General features: G+C 33.3%; 1 protein-coding gene across 2 annotated transcripts in view; it reads right to left on the bottom strand.

Annotated features, from left to right (window-relative positions):
• Window positions 1–700: 700 nt before the first annotated feature.
• PIK3CA (phosphatidylinositol-4,5-bisphosphate 3-kinase catalytic subunit alpha) overlaps window positions 701–17,844 on the bottom strand; it is a 112,300-nt gene continuing 95,156 nt past the window's right edge. For both annotated transcript variants that reach the window (XM_032630322.1, XM_032630323.1), the window contains exons 13-21: window positions 17,573–17,676; window positions 16,014–16,185; window positions 13,748–13,854; window positions 13,136–13,257; window positions 12,226–12,304; window positions 8,895–9,065; window positions 8,166–8,283; window positions 7,617–7,768; window positions 701–6,805 (exon numbers count right to left, since the gene is read on the bottom strand). In XM_032630322.1, the coding sequence (XP_032486213.1) occupies window positions 6,535–6,805; window positions 7,617–7,768; window positions 8,166–8,283; window positions 8,895–9,065; window positions 12,226–12,304; window positions 13,136–13,257; window positions 13,748–13,854; window positions 16,014–16,185; window positions 17,573–17,676 (1,296 nt within the window). In that variant the 3' untranslated portion in view covers window positions 701–6,534. The remainder of the gene's footprint in view (window positions 6,806–7,616; window positions 7,769–8,165; window positions 8,284–8,894; window positions 9,066–12,225; window positions 12,305–13,135; window positions 13,258–13,747; window positions 13,855–16,013; window positions 16,186–17,572; window positions 17,677–17,844) is intronic.

Raw genomic sequence — 17,844 nt, 5'->3', positions numbered from 1 at the left:
AATTCAAAACAGTCTGAAACCTGAAGTGCATGAAAGTGTGAAACCTAAAGTGTTTCAAATACTATAATTTTCCATTTATTTAGTGGCTACTTGGTCCATCTCAGGAGAGACATTATGCTTGAAGAACAAAGTCAGTTTACAACAATGTTAACTCAAAGTCACTCTAACCATTTGGAAAATAAACAAAATTTTAGCAATTATTTGCTGTGAATTGCTTAGAAGTACTAAATATCAATGCCCATGTGAATTACTGGTCCAAGAAAAGCCCAGACTTACCTTTTGCAAGGTTTATGATAGCTGAATGCAAAACCAGTTTGCTTCTAGCTGAACTTCACTTTTAGGTTCTAGTCATCAACTGACTTTGGAAAAAGTCTGTCCACACATAGAAACACATTCATACATGTATGTGTACACATATATTTCTGCTTAAAATACAAGCACATAATTCTTCATGCTTAAAGGAAGTTAATATTTAAACAGGTATTTCTCTAATATTCATCACTTTACTGGGACAGAAAAATTGGCTTTTAAGGCATAATAGTTTCAGGTTTTTAGTCAACTATACTTAGTCATTATTGACAAGAACTCAAATTCAGCTAAATTTTGATTATTAGCAACACTGGTGTGCTGTTAAGTATTAAAAAGAAATGGCAAAATATAATTATCACAGTTTTTTGTTTAACATATAGTACACTAAGGATTGTTTGGACACAAGTCAAAGTAATATTTTTTTTAATAAACAGCGTGACGTTACAGACTGCAAAGTTAAAGTAAAGCAGACATTGACAGTTTCTGATGAGCATAAACAGTAAGTGCAGTCACAGGCCAAACTTCTTGCCAGGAACAGCAAGACTGGGGAGAGGTCTTAAATTTAGTGACACTGTATTATTCTATATTCTCAGTACAATAACACATGCACTTGCTGTGTCAAATACTTTTTGGGCCATCATTAAAAGAACATTTAAAAACATTTTCCTCCTAACTAATGCAGTATACCACAGGACTCCAACTCATTGAATGACAAAATATAGTGAAATAGATTTGCTACGATAAATCGGGCTAAAGAGGGTGATGGGAACTCCTTTTTGAAGCTTCCAAAGTCAACAGTTGATGTATCAGTATTCTAATTTTGGTAGTGCCGCACTCCCAAGATGTTATGTTCTAAAAGCATACATTCCTTTAGATTTTATTCAATCCAATAAAGTCTGAGGACTGAGTCACATTGAAACCATTAACTGCATTAGAAACTTTGGTTCCATAGCCAAAAACATTTCTACAAATCAGATGAAGGCCAAGCTGTCCAGTACTCTTAGACACATAAATCTGATAAGAGGATTTTTCTTATGAAATCAGTGGATAGTGACCACATTTGGAAATTTATACTAGAATTAAGGAGTTTAGTCTTATTAAAGATATTCTGAGAAAATAATAAAACAGTGAAGGTTTTCTGCCTCCTTGCTATCCTAGAAGGATTAACAAAAGGATCACCTAAAAGTATACATGGCTCTTAGCATAACCACAAAATTATTGTAGTGAGAGATTAAATAATGTTTTAGATAGATTCATAAACTTAATTTAATGCTTACAAAATGCATTACACTCCCCATACTTACCAACATGAGGACTGGAGTCTACTGTTGGTGTGAAAATCAGCTACCAAACTACACTAATATGTACAGTGGACTGATTTTACTTTTTTCTTCCCTGCTAAAACTCTTAAATGTAGTTGTGTAAAAATTAAGTCGTAAGATTTTCTTATGGCTCGTATCTATCACTTTATGCTAACTAGCATGGCTGAAATATGAACATATCTAAAACCAAGCAAAAGGAATGGCGCTGCATTGATAAAAAGTGCAAAACCTTACTCAAGTGGAGTACTTGAAGGAAATAAGCTTGTTTAAAAACTAACATCCCAACTTGGGAAACTCCTAATCAATTTTAAACTCTTCTGAATTTTAGAACCTTGATGTTTACACCTTTTATAAAGAATACCTCTTGACTAGGGCTAGCAAGCACTGCGTATACAAATAGAAATGTCTGCAAATATACACACACCAATTTCACTAATAATAAAGAAAACAAAACTAATTTCAAATGCCGAATTCAAGAAGCCAGTACCATGAACCTCCTGGCACTACTGCCTTTTCCTAATGGTTGGAGCAAAGATTAAATTTTAACACAAATTTTTTCTTAATGTCTCCAATGCCATTAAAAACAAGGCATGCCAACTCTGACTTTATAAATCTAAAATACAGTGCCCTGCAAATTTCTGTCGTATCAGAGCCGGAAGTACTGAATTATTGACTCATCTATTTTTTTTCCTTATTAACCTTCTGAGGTAGAGTTACCCATCCAATTTTATCAGGACCAGAGTTATCTTGAGCTAAACACTATATTCTTTTCAGAAAGTGAAAATAACTTTGAAGAGAAAAGAAAAAAGGCTTCCCAGGCCATGGCACATAAGATACATTTATAATTTTTAATGTAATAATTAAAAATAAAAATGGTTTGTCTTTATATTTTAAAAAACAGCCCAGCTGTATTATTCTGTCACCAAGAATTATTGATATTGTCTGAGGATTCTATCAGTGCTAAATTATATAGTTCAGCCTTCACAATCCCATCCTTCATGAAGAGTTAATTCCCTCATGGTACACACAATATACTCTCACAACTTGCAGCCATCTCTTAGTGCCCGATCTGAGCAGGATGGATATGAAGGATGTAATTCATTCAAGCAACTCCTCCCTCCACATTCCCCTCTTCTCAAAAACATCTGAAGTATGAAAGTTGTTTTTAAATGGTAGAAGCACCACAATCCATAACACCACATATGGTCTTTAAACTGAAGTATTTTAGTGATGTCTTGGACATCAAAATCAACTTTTAAGGTGGATTTTGAATGTGTGGGTCCAGCCCAGGTCTGCAGTTTGTGCAGATATAGAAACAAAAGGAACTTATAACATTCAGAAAAAGTTAACTTGCTGATTTTAAAATAATGCTGGAAATTAAATTTCTTCAAAAGTTGGCAAGCATGAGCTACTGGTCATGATATGAATTAAATGGATTTACAAATCATTAAGAAACCCAAGTTTATGTACTGTGAAATTTCCATGGTGCCTTTAAAATAGACTGCTCATAATTTTTTTAATAAATGCCAAATCACTAGATTTTTGATGGAAAAAAAATACAGATGGACTGTGTTTTACCTATTTGAAAATCACCAATCCATTTAAAATAAAATCCAAGAGGGTATATACATTCTAATCAAGTAATTGATTATTTTCCTGATTAATAAGAACTACACTTTACACAAAATACTTTATCAGCAGCTGTTTTCTTCAAAAAACCAATAGTCATAGTTTCACAGTTGAAAAAGTTACACATTAAAATATTTTACAATTCATTGTATATTCACCAGGTTCCCATTTCCTAAAGGGCTTGTAATATAAAGCAGATTGGAAGGGAAAAACCTCAAAGTTGATTACTTTGACACTAAGTTTTACAGAGGACACTAAGAACCACAAAAAGCTTAGGTTCTATCGTAAAATAGTGACCAAATTCCATTCTTCTTTAAAAAACCCAATTAGAAACATCTTTTTAAAAAACCAAATTCCACAACATGAGTAACAGATTTTAAATTAACAGCATTCTAAAAATCTTCAAAATAAATGATTTTATATAGCTGAAAATGATAAAAAGTTAAAGCATGATTTTCAAATAGCTGATTATTTCTTGCTAGAATGTGTTTAAATTAGTTTTATTTTCTTTAAACCTGATTTTCTTCTTTTCTCCAAAATAGTCATTGAAGGAAATATTGCTCAAGTGACCAAATGAAATTGTTGAGCCAATGCTCAGTTATACCACATTCAATGACAAGGATGGTCAGCCATAGAAACTGACCAACTGGAATTGATCTCTGATACTCAAGTACCTGGAAGTAGCTATATTATCACTGACTTGAAACATATCCTAGTCACCCCATGTAGCATTTAATTCAATTTCTGGTTCCTTGCCTTCTGAGTACTACCTATCCCTTTTCCCTTATTTTTAAGGTTGTTTACATAAACTCTGCTTGGATTTGTTTGAAATGTACTTTGCACTTAGCTAGTTCATTTAATGTATATTCTTTATAGAATTTGTCTACATTTCTTCAAACGGAATTAATTTGGTTGTAATAACTTAAAAATAAACGTAAATGATAAAAGTTATGTGGCTTGTGTTTTAATGGTGGAGAGGTCCTAGGGGAAGGGGAACTATCTGGACTGATGTGAAAAATGCAAAAATTGTATAAACTTTGTGCAAGGAAGCTCAAAGCTTTTTTGGCACTCAGTAAAACACAGTTCTCTGTTAAAAACTTCAGTTTCCACCATCAAAGCTTCAGATCTGTACCATTTCACTGAGTTTTCCTGTAATTAATCCCTGATATAGAAAATACTGGGATGTTAGTATGTATTAACTGAATAAATCTAAAAGACACTAATTGTTAATCATGAAATTTTAATGTTATGAAATCTATATCTGCAAAAGAATCTATCTGGTTTCCTGCTTAGAACAAAGTTTAAATTCTTCTTAACTATTCTAAGACAGTTTAGGGAAGTAAGTTCCCTAAATAAGTTCCCAAACTTATTTTTCTTGCTGGCAATATTATGTACATGCTTTAGTGAGGTACCTAAATCTCCAGTAATTATGCCCTTTAAGGGTTCTAAAATAGTCAAATATTAAGAGTATTTGTATTAGAGTCCCGTTCACTATTCAAGACTTCTACTATAGGTAACTGATTTCATAAATGAATATTTTTTAAGTGATGCTGTATAAAATGTGCAGTCTTCATAAAGTTGTACTCCAATAATATGCCTAGTCTAGGAAACTGTCAGTAAATTATTGCACTCTTTCTGGTGTGGCACCTGGACATTTGCTAAAGCTATGTCCTAGGGCATTAATCATTCATTTGAAATACTGAGTAAAATATCAGATTGTAGAGTGATAACTAGCCTTAGCCCCTACATCTTGGGTTAATGTTTTTCAAAATGTTTAAGAATGTATCCTGTGCTCAAATGCAATTTAATAAAGTTGGAGAGTGAGCCCTGACGACTCGGAAATGGGACATGATCTTAAGATGGTTTAAGGCCCTAATTTTATTATGGAGATACTGAATAAATAGGCTAAAAAGGTAAAAAGTTCATGGTTTCTATTCCCCCTATTATAAAGTACTATTCATGAACATACCTTGCTAGAGGGGTTAAGCAATCAGGAAGATAGTCTAAATTGTGTTAATTTTGGTAACTAATTTCATATGGTTGAGGCATTCTCAACTATAAAAGAGGATGGAAGATGGGGGATTCAAGTGAAAACAGAAGAAAATAAAAGGAAAGAGGAGGAACTTTCACCTGTTTTCCTTAAGTAGTTATACACTAGTCATTGGTATAAATGGGATAGTGCCTGAGCCTCACCCACAGATCAAGAGAAAAGCTGACCATGCTGCTACAAACAATAAAAAATTTGGGGTGCAAAACAATGCATGACTATGGGACAGATCATGTAAATAAAGAATATATATTAATGATAGTTTCTATAATATAAATAGCCTTTAATAAAAAAAATAATCTTTTTAATAACATTAATACTCACTTCTATTTTCTGGAAAACATGCATGAAAAATGTATTCAATTCATTGCAAAAGGAGAAAAAAAATCTAAGGTGAATACTGTACAATTCTGGAGCAAGAATTATTCCTGCTCGTTCTTTCTCTATGATGATTATTTACTTTGTGGGAGCCCAGAATTTCCCTGGGAAATAAGAATCAGATTCTTGTAAATACTGTCCAGAAAAAAAACCCCAAAACACCACCTTATAACAGGTCTCATTTGTGACTGCTTCCCAAACTTTGCAGATAAGACCCCAAATCATCAAAAGGTTTGATTTATTAAAAAGGAAAAGTCTCTGATGAAATCTCAAGAGTCCCTTACACCCCAAGCATTTTTCTTCATCAAACAAGGAGTCAAAAACCCACTTCAAACTATAAATTGAACAGCAATGGAAAAATAAAAAATTTCATTATTTTCCAATCTTAGTGTAATTTAACATCAAACTCCAGTTTACTTGGACCTAATGCAATAATAGATTTTGTTGTGTCCACATTTCAAAACATAAAACATTTGCAAGACAAAAAAAGAACATCATTCTTTTTCCTTCTCCATCATTTCTATATATTTTGGGTTTTTTTTTGTTTTGTTTTGTTTTTTAAAAAAAGATACAAACAATCTTTAAAGTTTACCTTTTTTGGACTTAAGGCATAACATGAAATTGCGCATTATTCTAAAGCTTAATTTTGAAATGAACTATTTTAGTGCTATCGAACCCTGTTTGCGTTTACATTATTTAAATTATATAGTATTTTATTTCTGTTCCTGTTGTAAATTCTAATGCTGTTCATGGATTGTGCAATTCCTATGCAATCAGTCTTTGCCTGTTGACAGTTATTAACAGTGCAGTATAGAATCCAGATACTGAGCTTTCAGTTTCTTAATCATTTCAGTTCAAAGCATGCTGCTTAATTGTGTGGAAGATCCAATCCATTTTTGTTGTCCAGCCACCATGATGTGCATCATTCATTTGTTTCATGAAATATTCCAAAGCCTCCTGCTCAGTTTTATCTAAAGCTAGGGTCTTTCGAATGTATGCAATATCATCAAAAGACTGTAGTTCTGGCATTCCAGAGCCAAGCATCATTGAGAAAAGATTTATGAAGAGATTGGCATGCTGCCGAATAGCTAGATAAGCCTTGTAACACATCTCCTGAAACCTACAAGTAATAAGAACAGTTTGGTTAGTATGGAGTAAAACGTGTTAATACCTTTGGGTCTCTGCTCAAATGTCACAAAGTTAGAGAGGCCTTCTTGGACAAAACTATAAAATACAGCATTCTTCTCCCTACTCCTCTTACCAACACTTTCTATTCCCTTTACCTGACACCAGAATGTGAACTCTGTGAGTCCATAAGCACTTTGTTTACTGCTCTATCATCAGCCCCTAAAAGAATGCCTGGCACATTAGCAATTTAATAAGGACTTATTAAATGTATGAACTGGTCCATACTAAAGCCTCTAGGGATTAGGTTAGGGCCAGGACTGAGTTATAGATAAAAGAGAATTTTATAAAAGGTATTTAAAAGTACTTTAAGGTTTAAGATAGACTAATGATACCCCATATGGTGGCTAAGAAAAATTATGAATAAACATGGTATTGATGGTTGACTGAATTCCTCAGATTGTATGACTAAAAAGTGTTGTTTGAAGCACTATACATGATTTGTTAATAAAGAGAAGGTGGAATCCAATTTTTAAACGGCAGTGAACAAAAACTTTTAATGTACTATGAAGTTTAAGGATCACTTTCTTTTTAGGCCTTAACTAACTCAATAAATTAAACTGGTTTTTCTTTCCATTTCCTTCACAGCATTACACAATAAATAAATAAAAATAAACACATTAAAATATCCAGTTTATGCTACAATGTTAATAAAACATTTATTTTTAAATTGCTTGAAAAATATCGATTGTTTTGGTAGAGCAGCAAGAATTCTTTATTTTGTGCTTTTGATGTCTTGAACTTACCTCTCAAATTCTCTTGTCTTTGTGCATTCTTGGGCTCCTTTACTAATCACTATTAAGAAATCTTGTGTCAAAACAAATGGCACACGCTCTCGTTTATAACCAAATTTTTTCTTCTTGTGATCCAAAAAGTGTCCAAAATCTATATGAAACAGCTTTCAAAAATAAGAAATTATGTTATAGTTTGACAAATGCAGAAATACAATGTCCTGAATTAGTAAATTTAAGAATGTCGAGGGACTTCCCTGGTGGTCCAGTGGCTAAGACTCTGTGCTCCTAATGCAGGGGACTCGGGTTCGATCCCTGGTCAAGGAACTAGATCCCACATGCCACAACTAAAAGATCCCTTATGCTGCAACTAAAGATCCTGCATGCCACAACTAAAGGATCCCACATGCCACAACTGAAGATCCTGCATGCCGCAACTAAAAGATCCCACATGCCGCAACGAAGATCCCGCATGCCACAACTAAGACCCAGTGCAGCCAAATAAATAAGTAAAAAAAATTAAAAAAAAAGAATGTTGACACATTTAAAAGAGGAAGCTATTACTTGTCCATCATCTTTAACCATGATGTTACTATTGTGACGATCTCCAATTCCCAAAATGAAGGTAGCAACACAATATCCAGCACATGAACGTGTAAATAGATCGATGGCTGCATCATATCTACAAAGAATAAATAAACACCTTTGAGTTAGTATGGAAATACAGAATGATCCAGTCCAAACTGGGAAAAGATGGTCAAAGTCTTTTAGTAAAGTCTGTATTAAAACAATGAAAACAATCACTGACATTAGGGGGAGGAAGTAATTATGTTTGAAGATCTGAGGAACTCTGGGATTCTCAAGTGTTCAAAGGTTTCTAAGAAAATTTCTAGATATTCTCTGACCAAAGCATAATTCTTATTATAGTGAAAAAATACTTATGTCATTAAAATAAATTTTTTCTAATCATTTTAACAATGAATTAGGAGTAAAATTTTTAATTTTAATTAATTTAACCTTAACTTTTAAAAAAAGAATAAGCATTAAGAAAAACACATTTTAGATTTTTAAGGTGAATGTACAGGATTTCACCAAATTATAAGCAATTCTGATCATTTAAACTCAATAATCTCAAATGTTTCAAAGGTTGAACATATCTTTTTCCAATGTAAATACAGTTTTTTTTTTTTTTCTTTTCTGGTCTAACTCAGAGAAATATACACAACCATTAAAAATCTTGTCTATCAGATACAAACTTCTACTAGCATAGAAAGAAAAGAATAATAAACTCACATTTCTCCCTTGTTCTTGTCTTTGAGCCACTGATGTAGTGTGTGGCTGTTGAACTGCAGGGCACCTTTCAGGCCTCCTTTACACTGAATTTGCATAATAGTGTGAGAATTTCTCACCACCTCAATAAGTCCCACACAGTCACCAATGGACAGACAACCATAAGGTAACATTCTGAAAAAGGAACAAGACTGCAGTTAAATGATGGGATTTTAAAACAGCAAATATTTTATCTTTTTTTAATGTGAAGATCTAATTGGTTTTATTAGGAGATTCATGAATCAAGCATCATTCCATGTAGCAACTCGAAGGGTGCTCCCTAAAATAGCAAGGCTAGTACAGGAATATTCTATTTGCAAATTTTTCATGCATGACCTTTACTCCTTTAACCTAGTTTTACTTTTCTTTTATTACAACATGACAAATATTCCTAGAAAAATCAAATTATCTGCCATCATTTATTATAACCTCCAACTGTGAAAGCATTTAATTGTATATGAGAAAAGCATGAAGAAAATTATTGTGGCTATTCAAAGTTTACAAACATTTATGACTTTAAAAATAATGGGTGAATTTAAAGATGTTTAACTGACATCTAAACAATACCTTAGGGGAGCAGTTCTCAAGTTTTTGGTTTCAGGACTCCTTTAAACTCTTAAAAATTATCAAGGATACCAAAGAGCTTTTATTTATGTGGGTTATATCTATTGACATTAGACATTAAAATGGAGAAAATTTTAAAATTAAAATATTCAATTCATTTAAAGTAATATTTATACTCATTTACATAAAAAATACTATCTTTTACAAAACAAAAACCCTAAAAACAAACAAAAAAAAACTTAGAAGAGTGACACTGTTTCCCATTTTTTCAAATTTCTTTAATGTCTGGCTTAATAGTATGCAGCTGGCTTCTCATGAATGCTTTTGTATCCAATCTAATGCAATGTTTTGACCGAAGCATATGAAGAAAATCTGGCCTCGCACAGATATGTATTTGGAAAAGGGAGTAACAGCCTTTTTCAGATAATTGTACATATTTTTCTTTCCTACTGTTCCAAAACTTGACAAGAGATAGTTTCTTAAGTTGCAATGTGGAATGTGAAACCATAACAGTAAACTTTTCATACTCTGTTACATGAAGACCCATTTGTTTATCTTGCCTCTGAATGGAATTTCTACCCTTATATGACTTTATAATATCCTATATTGGTCATTTGGAAGATATTAGTTCACTGAGTTATGGAGATCTTCCAAATGTTGATCGCCTTTTCATTATACCAACTAAAAAAAATCACAATTGTTAACATTATCACTGATCTCATCAGAAAATTCTTTAATTTGGGGGAGGCTCAGAGCAGTAGATACAAGGTTTTCAAAATTCTAATTTTTACTTGAAAGCTTAAATTTGATTTTTGACAACAAATACTGTCAGTTGTTCTCCCTGAAGAGTCTCATATTGTTCATTTTCAAGAAAATGTTTACCAAATATCCATGTCTGAATAATCATAGCCTGTCTGTTAGTTATTCTTTAAGTAAAAATGATGTTCCATGATAAAAGCAGTTAGTTTAGCCCACAACTCAAATAACCCACCAATGATTTTTCCTTGATACAACCATACTTTGGTGTGCAGTTGAAGTGCTTTATGGGTATTTCCCATTCATCACATGTAATATTAAAAAGGACATGTAGTCAAGGGTAGAGATGTGAGGATTTAAAGAGACAATGAAAAAAAAGCACCTAATATGCCCATTGGCACATAAGTACTGAAGTATGGTTTTTCTTGCTCTCCTGTTCTCATATGCTACTGTCCATTCTTTCCACCTTTCCTTTACTTCCTAAATTCCTAAAAAAGTAACAGTCTAAACTTATTTTTATTTTCTCACTTAATTCCTTGTAGCTTAGTTTCTATCACTCTACTGACTCAACTCTTCTTAAAGCTAATCATGAATCATCAAATCCAAGGCCTTTTTCATAGTTCTTATAACTCCTGAAGCACCTGATACTGTAAACTGTGAATCTCTCCCCTTTTCTGGGTTCTGTGAATCACTTACTCTGGTCTTCCTACCCTTTTGACCATTTTCCTTGTGGAATCTTTTCTTCTATCTGCTCTGGTAAATAAAGGAATTTCTTAAGGTGGTACTCCTGAGCATTTTCTCTTAATTTTATTACTGTTGAACATGCTCATAGTTTAAAGCGTTACATAGTCCTACAAGCTTATTATTAAAGATATTAAACTTTATAAAAATTTTAATTTAAATTTACTAAGTTAAAAAACGTAACAACTTTCCAAAGATACAACTTACCTTCCAACGATCTAGCTCATTTAACTTTAGATGCTTTTTTGCATAGCTACTAATTTACAATTAAATATTGTAATTACCAGAGTTACAGACAAAAGTACTTTTGAAGAGGGTGGACTTTGCCTGAATTTGCAAAGGGACAAGTAAAAGAAGGATAAAATATTAGACACAAAAATGACTAGGAGAAGATGTGGCAGGATAGAAAACTTGGAGATGATGCTGATAACTGGGAAGGTTGGGCAGAAACCAACAAAATGGCAAAAACTTTAAGATTAGTTGCTTTCATAAATTTTGCTGAAAAACTGACTCAAGATTAGAGAATTTATAAAGTTTTAGAATTAGAAAACTTATATAATGAAAGAAACCTTCTTTTAAACTCTTTAACTTCTGAATAAAAAATGGGGCCTTTTGTGTCTCTTGTCTCCTATGTCCTGCTCCTAAATACAGTTGGCCCTCTATAACTGAGGATTCTGGATACTCGGATTCAACCAACTGCAGATGGAAAATATTTGGGGAAAAATATCCAGAAAGTTCCAAAAAGAAAAACTTGAATTTGCTGTGCCCTGGCAACTATTTACATAGCCTTTACATTGCACTAGGCATTATAAGTAACCTAGAGATGACAAAGTATACAGGAGGATGTGCATAGCTTATATGCAAATACTATGCCATTTTATATAAGGGACTTGAGCATCCATGGACTCTGGCATTGGCGGGGGTCCTGGAACCAATCCCCTGCAGATACCAAGGAAAGATTGTTAGTGACCAGTTGCAGAGTCTTTATCAGCTTATTGGAGATAGCTCTTCTTACCTAGCTGAATCTCATTAGCTATTCTAAGCCAAGGAAGAAGAGTACAAATAGAAAGTACCACAGTGTAATCAACTAGTGTTAATTATTACTCCATACATTTATTTATAGGTATATGCCTCTATATTGTTTATAATTAATATATTTTACAATTAAAATTTACTAATGGTTTACTTTTTCAGGATAACTTTCAGCCTACATGTTGTCTTATTGGTTACCTACCGAAGATCAAGACCTTGATTTTGCCATATATTTTCCATAATACGAATAATCTGAAGTGTTAGCATATCTTGTCGTAAATCTGAAATTCAAAGAATATGTATACCAACACTTAATGCCACAAGCACAAATTTGAGAATCACATCATCACAATGTTTTCAAACAGAAAATATACAGAACTATGTTTGCTCTTCAAAATAATCTGTAAGGAAGCAATAATCTTAGTCTTTAACCCATTTCTAAAGTATCTGCATAAACACATATGTATAACAATGTAGGATAACGTGGCATGTATTTCACAAAAAAATTAAAATATTTAAATTACTTATTTTTCTGAATCCTTAAACTTGAACATGTTTATATTAAAATATTTGGATTAACAGAATTCAGTGCTGAAAGGTCATTTCCTAATGAAAACCCATCAATGATACATTTGTTTAGTATATAAATATGTATTCCCCCACAGCCTGTTCTCCAAATAAATTAGGACCTTCTTTTATGATTCCTTAGCAGACTACACTTTTCCTTTGTACCAGGGTTGTAATTTTGTTTTTGTAGTTATTTGTTTAATGTCTCTTTTCCCTGCTAGACTGTAAACTCTATAAGAGCGCAGGGATTCTGTTTTGTGTATTCTTACAACTTCAGGGCCTAGCATGTCAAATATTTATGGAGTGAATGGATACACAGCTGAACAAAATGATTTTCAGGCCTTCTGATTCTAAACCTAGTACTTCCTTCCTTTTCAATAATTATAAATACATATTCTAAAGGTTAAGACATTTGCTTAATATTATATATTTTACCACATGCATATTCCTTAAATGGCTTTCAATAATCTTCAGGGTTCATGATATCCTGTGTATAAAAATATAACTAAATTCATGCATCGTAAGTCCATAATATTCTTCCTTACCATCCCCATTTTTAAAGATGATCTCATTGTTCTGAAAGAGTAATTCTGACATGATGTCTGGGTTCTCCCAATTCAACCACAGTGGCCTTTTTGCAGAGGACATAATTCGACACTCTTCAAGCCTTTAAAATAGTTGAAAAATTTACTAGCCTCAATTTATTTAAAAATATATATACTATACAGCTTTTTGAAGTGTTATAACAATTTTAAACTTTCTCCTCAGTTTTATTTATGAATTAATTTCTGAGGTAGTATAAAGAAAAAATACATATTAAGCTTAAAATTTTCTTATAAATGGAATGTGAATTTTCCACAAATATAGGGACATCTCATTTGTTTTACAGATATTACATTCCATTTCTTATCCAATGATACCAGAAATTCTGGCCATAAAAAGTTTTAAATTCTATTATTAAAGTAGTAAAAACTCATTCTGAATAAATGCAGGTCTGAACTTAAGAAAATTTTACTACTCTTATTTTGCAGGGTAGGAAAAGGGGAGAGACAAGCATATATTATTGAACACAATGACATTTTGACTTTTTCAAGACTTTCCTCCAGAGAAAGTACTTGTTTAAATGTATCAGTAAAACTTCCAATAAAGTACCTTACCTGAGATTTCCCAGCTGATGAGCAGGGTTTAGAGGCGACAGAAAGCCCTGTAGAGCATCCATGAAATCTGGTCGCCGCATTTGCTCAACTAAAAATTTCATCTGTACCTGATAAATGAGCATAATCATGGTTAGAAGTTAATTTGATAAAGGTAAAACTAATTGCTAATCTCTTTTATACACTGGAACCTCATTACTGTGTAGTCTTTGAATCCATATCCTGGATTGGCTGCATTCTAATTAGAAGGGTTTCTATAACACAGAGCTAGCTGCACAACTCAGACAGAGAGGTGAGAGTGACAGTACTGTGCACCTTCCTGTGACAAAAGCTCTGCATGCTGACAGAGGCAGTGTTCTGGCTCTAGAGCAGGGCTTGGTCAACTATGGCTTGTAAGTCAGTCGCCAGTTATTGTAAGTCAAATTGCCTTGGAATATAGTCATGCCCATTCACTTAGATACTGGTGCTTTCACACTAGAATAGCAGAGCTGAGTAGTTACAACAAACTGCATGGCCTACCAAGTCTAAAATATTTACTATCTAGCTTTTTAAGAAAAAGTTCGCTGACCTTTGTTCTAGAGGAAAAACTGTGGAGATATCACATTAGCTTAATAACCTTACTTTTAAGCTTTTCAGAAAACACCACATTCTCTGTTCAATAAAAAAGGTCTAGTGAGTCTAAAAGAAATTGTTGGGAAAAGTCTCATACTATACTCAAGGTTCTAGTACATAAGTGGAAAGAAACATCCTTTTTTAATCCACTGTATCACAGCCAATCTGTGATATGAAAACTTCACTTTAGAAGAAATGCTTATTATTTACAAATTTAACTAATATCTAATTTCTTTTTTCTTACCTTAGTTACAATATAATAAATTTTATTATTTCAAAGCAGTCTAATTTCTTCTTGCTCACAATTCCAGCAGCAGAAACAATTATTTTCTAATAACCTATATTTGAACTTACATACCACAATTTCAATAAAATCAACTCAGTCACATACTGTATGACATTTAGATTAATACAGTAACTTTCTTTTAAAGTTGTTTTTTTCTTCAAGCAACATTAATGAAAATGTTGAAAAACTGTATTCAGTACTACTAATTTACATTGCCTGTCCTTTGGGGACTCACTAATAAACTGGGATTTTCTTTTTTCATTTCACTAGAGGTGAGGAATGATCTCACTTTTTACTGTAGGGTGTGTTGGACTGAATAAAGGATAAGGAGTAGGAAAAGGTCATGAAAACCTTTATGTTTCATGTTTCTCAGGTACACCAAGCAAGACTGCAGGTGACTCAAGTGTGTGATATATTTACTGTGTGACTAAGAGTCCATTTTAAACTTAGAAATATAGAAACTAATTTCTTTCCACTCATTTTCAGGGTCATTATTAAAAGAAATGACACAGAGTAAGGAAAAATCATTTTTAAGACTTAGGGCTGGGACTTCCCTGGTAGCGCAGTGGTTAAGAATCTGCCTGCCAATGCAAGGGTCACAGGTTCGAGCCCTGGTCCAGAAAGATCCCACATGCCGCGGTGCAACTAAGCCCATGTGCCACGACTACTGAGCCTGCACTCTAGAGCTCGCGAGCCACAACTACTGAGCCTGCATGCCTAGAGCCCATGCTCCGCAACAGGAGAAGCCACTGCAATGAGAAGCCCACACACCACAACTAAGAGTAGCCCCTGCTCGCCACAACTAGAGAAAGCCCGTGCGCAGCAACAAAGACCCAACACAGCCAAAAAAAAGACTTAGGGCTAAACAACAAGATCCTAATGTATAGCACGGGAACTATGTTCAATATCCTGTGATAAACCATAATGGAAAAGAATATAAAAAAAGAATATATATAACTGAGTCACTTTGGTATACAGCAGAGATTAGCACAATATTGTAAATCAACTATACTTCAATAAAAAAATTTTAAAAAAAGACTTAGGGCTATATAAAAGAGAAATGAAGGGAAAGAGGAGGGAACTAATATTTACTGGGCACCTCCCATGTTCTAGGGACTATGAGAGGTGCTTTGCATATCTTGTATGATTTAATTCTCACATCAACCCTATGAGGAAAGTATTATTCCCATTTTACAGATGAGGAAAATGAATCTCAAGAGACTAAATAATGTGTCTAACATTACATTGCTTGGATCCAAATCTTAATCTGCCTAATTCTAAGGCCCATGATCTGCATATATACTGGGCTCTCAAATAACCCTGCCCCACTGCAATGAAGGAGTCTGAAAAACAAACTGAAGAGTCACATACCTTTTGTGTTTCATCCTTCTTCTCTTGTTTGAGAATGTCAGTTAAGTTAATGAGCTTTTCCATAGCCTCAACCTGCCTATTCAGGTGCTTCAAATACATCCCACATGCACGGCAATAGGACTCCAAAAGCAGGCCAAACCTCTGACTAACTGTTTTATTGTGCATCTCAGATCTAAAAGGTCAGTGGGGGGGAGGGGGGAGAGAGAGGGAGAGAGAGAGAGAGAGAGAGAGAGAGATTGATTTTAATGAGTATACACATAACCTTTTTTAAGAAACCCATTTTCTAAATTCAAAAAATGATATAATCATGTAACTAATACTAACTAATACAATCATACTAACGAATGATAGGTTTTAAATCATTTAAAACCTATCATTTAGAAGCAAAACAATTAAGAGTTTCAGGTAGTTCCTGGAAATATAAATTAAAAAAAAACTAGATTTTAGGTTTATTTCAACTACTTTTCATTTACTAATCTTAGCACAAAATACATAAACATGAAAAAAGGAAATTAGGCACAAAAATAATACAATGAATAGAGAGGGAGTGAAGAGCTCAGTGAACACTATTTGACTCTTCTGGCATACATGTCCCTTTTCTGTACTGTGTCTGAATTTAAGTTACTCTTACATTTATTTTATTTATTTATTTTTGGCTGCATTGGGTCTTTGTTGCTGTGCACAGGCTTTCTCTAGTTGTGGAGAGCGGGGGCTACTCTTCATTGCAGTAGGCATGCTTCTCGTTGAGGTGGCTTCTCTTGTTGCAGAGCACGGGCTCTAAACGCATGGGTTTCAGTAGTTGTGGCACGAGAGTTCAGTAGTTGTGGCACGAGGGCTCTTGGGCTCTAGAGCGCAGGCTCAATAGTTGTGGCACACAGGCTTAGTTGCTGCATGGCATGTGGGATCTTCCCGGAGCAGGGATCGAACTGGTGTCCCCTGCATTGGCAGGCGGATTCTTAATCACTGTGCCACCAGGGAAGTCCCTGAATTTAAGTTATTTTAAACCTAGTTTCTAGATTCCATTTTAAATTTATTTTAAAATTTAAAAAATCATGTTAATTACAAATCTGTTTCTAAATTTATAAAAAAGTGCATGGTTTATGACCTCTCACTTTGTGTATTAGATATAGCATATTCTGCAAAATATTTTTTATTCTTAATTAGCTTATTTTCTAGTAAGAAACTTGGGATTTTTGTCATTATTGTTCTGAATTCCAAGGCAAGGTTTTTTGGGGGTGGGGGGATATCTTAATCCACACATATGGTGAAATCAATTGCAACATTAATCTGGACCTAGCAAATTTTACTTTGCTTAAAGTAGAATCAAAAATATTTCAGCTCTCATTCTTGTATAAAATTTAGTTTTAATTTTACTGCTTACTTAATGTTAAAGAGAAAAGGCTGAGGGAAGTTCATCACTGGTACAATATACTTTCAGTATGGAAAACTCTTCTAGACAAACAAAAACAACAGTATATAAGCAATACATATTTATACATCAACTGAGAATACAAGTAATATATATATAAAGAATTAAATGGGAAAATAATTTGACTTACTTTAAATGCCAAAAGAAAAAGTGCCCAATCCTTTGATTAGTCAATGCTTTTTTGAGTAAAAACCTCACAAGTAGGTTATCCAAATACTGTTCATATTTTAGGACCTATGTGATTAAAAACAAACAAACAAACAAAAATAAAAACAACTCTACATCAATCAAGGTCAGTTTCTGCATGGTTGGATTTAAAGAAAAATTTTTTAGGAAGAAAATAGATACTACTGGTAATAAAACTGACTTTTAAAAGTGCATAAACCCAGCTAATACAGTAGG

Source organism: Phocoena sinus, chromosome 4, assembly GCF_008692025.1.
Source record: "Phocoena sinus isolate mPhoSin1 chromosome 4, mPhoSin1.pri, whole genome shotgun sequence".
NCBI classification, from domain to species: Eukaryota; Metazoa; Chordata; class Mammalia; order Artiodactyla; family Phocoenidae; genus Phocoena; species Phocoena sinus.
Note: the sequence above shows the minus strand (reverse complement) of the source record. Positions and strands in the feature narration are given on the sequence as shown.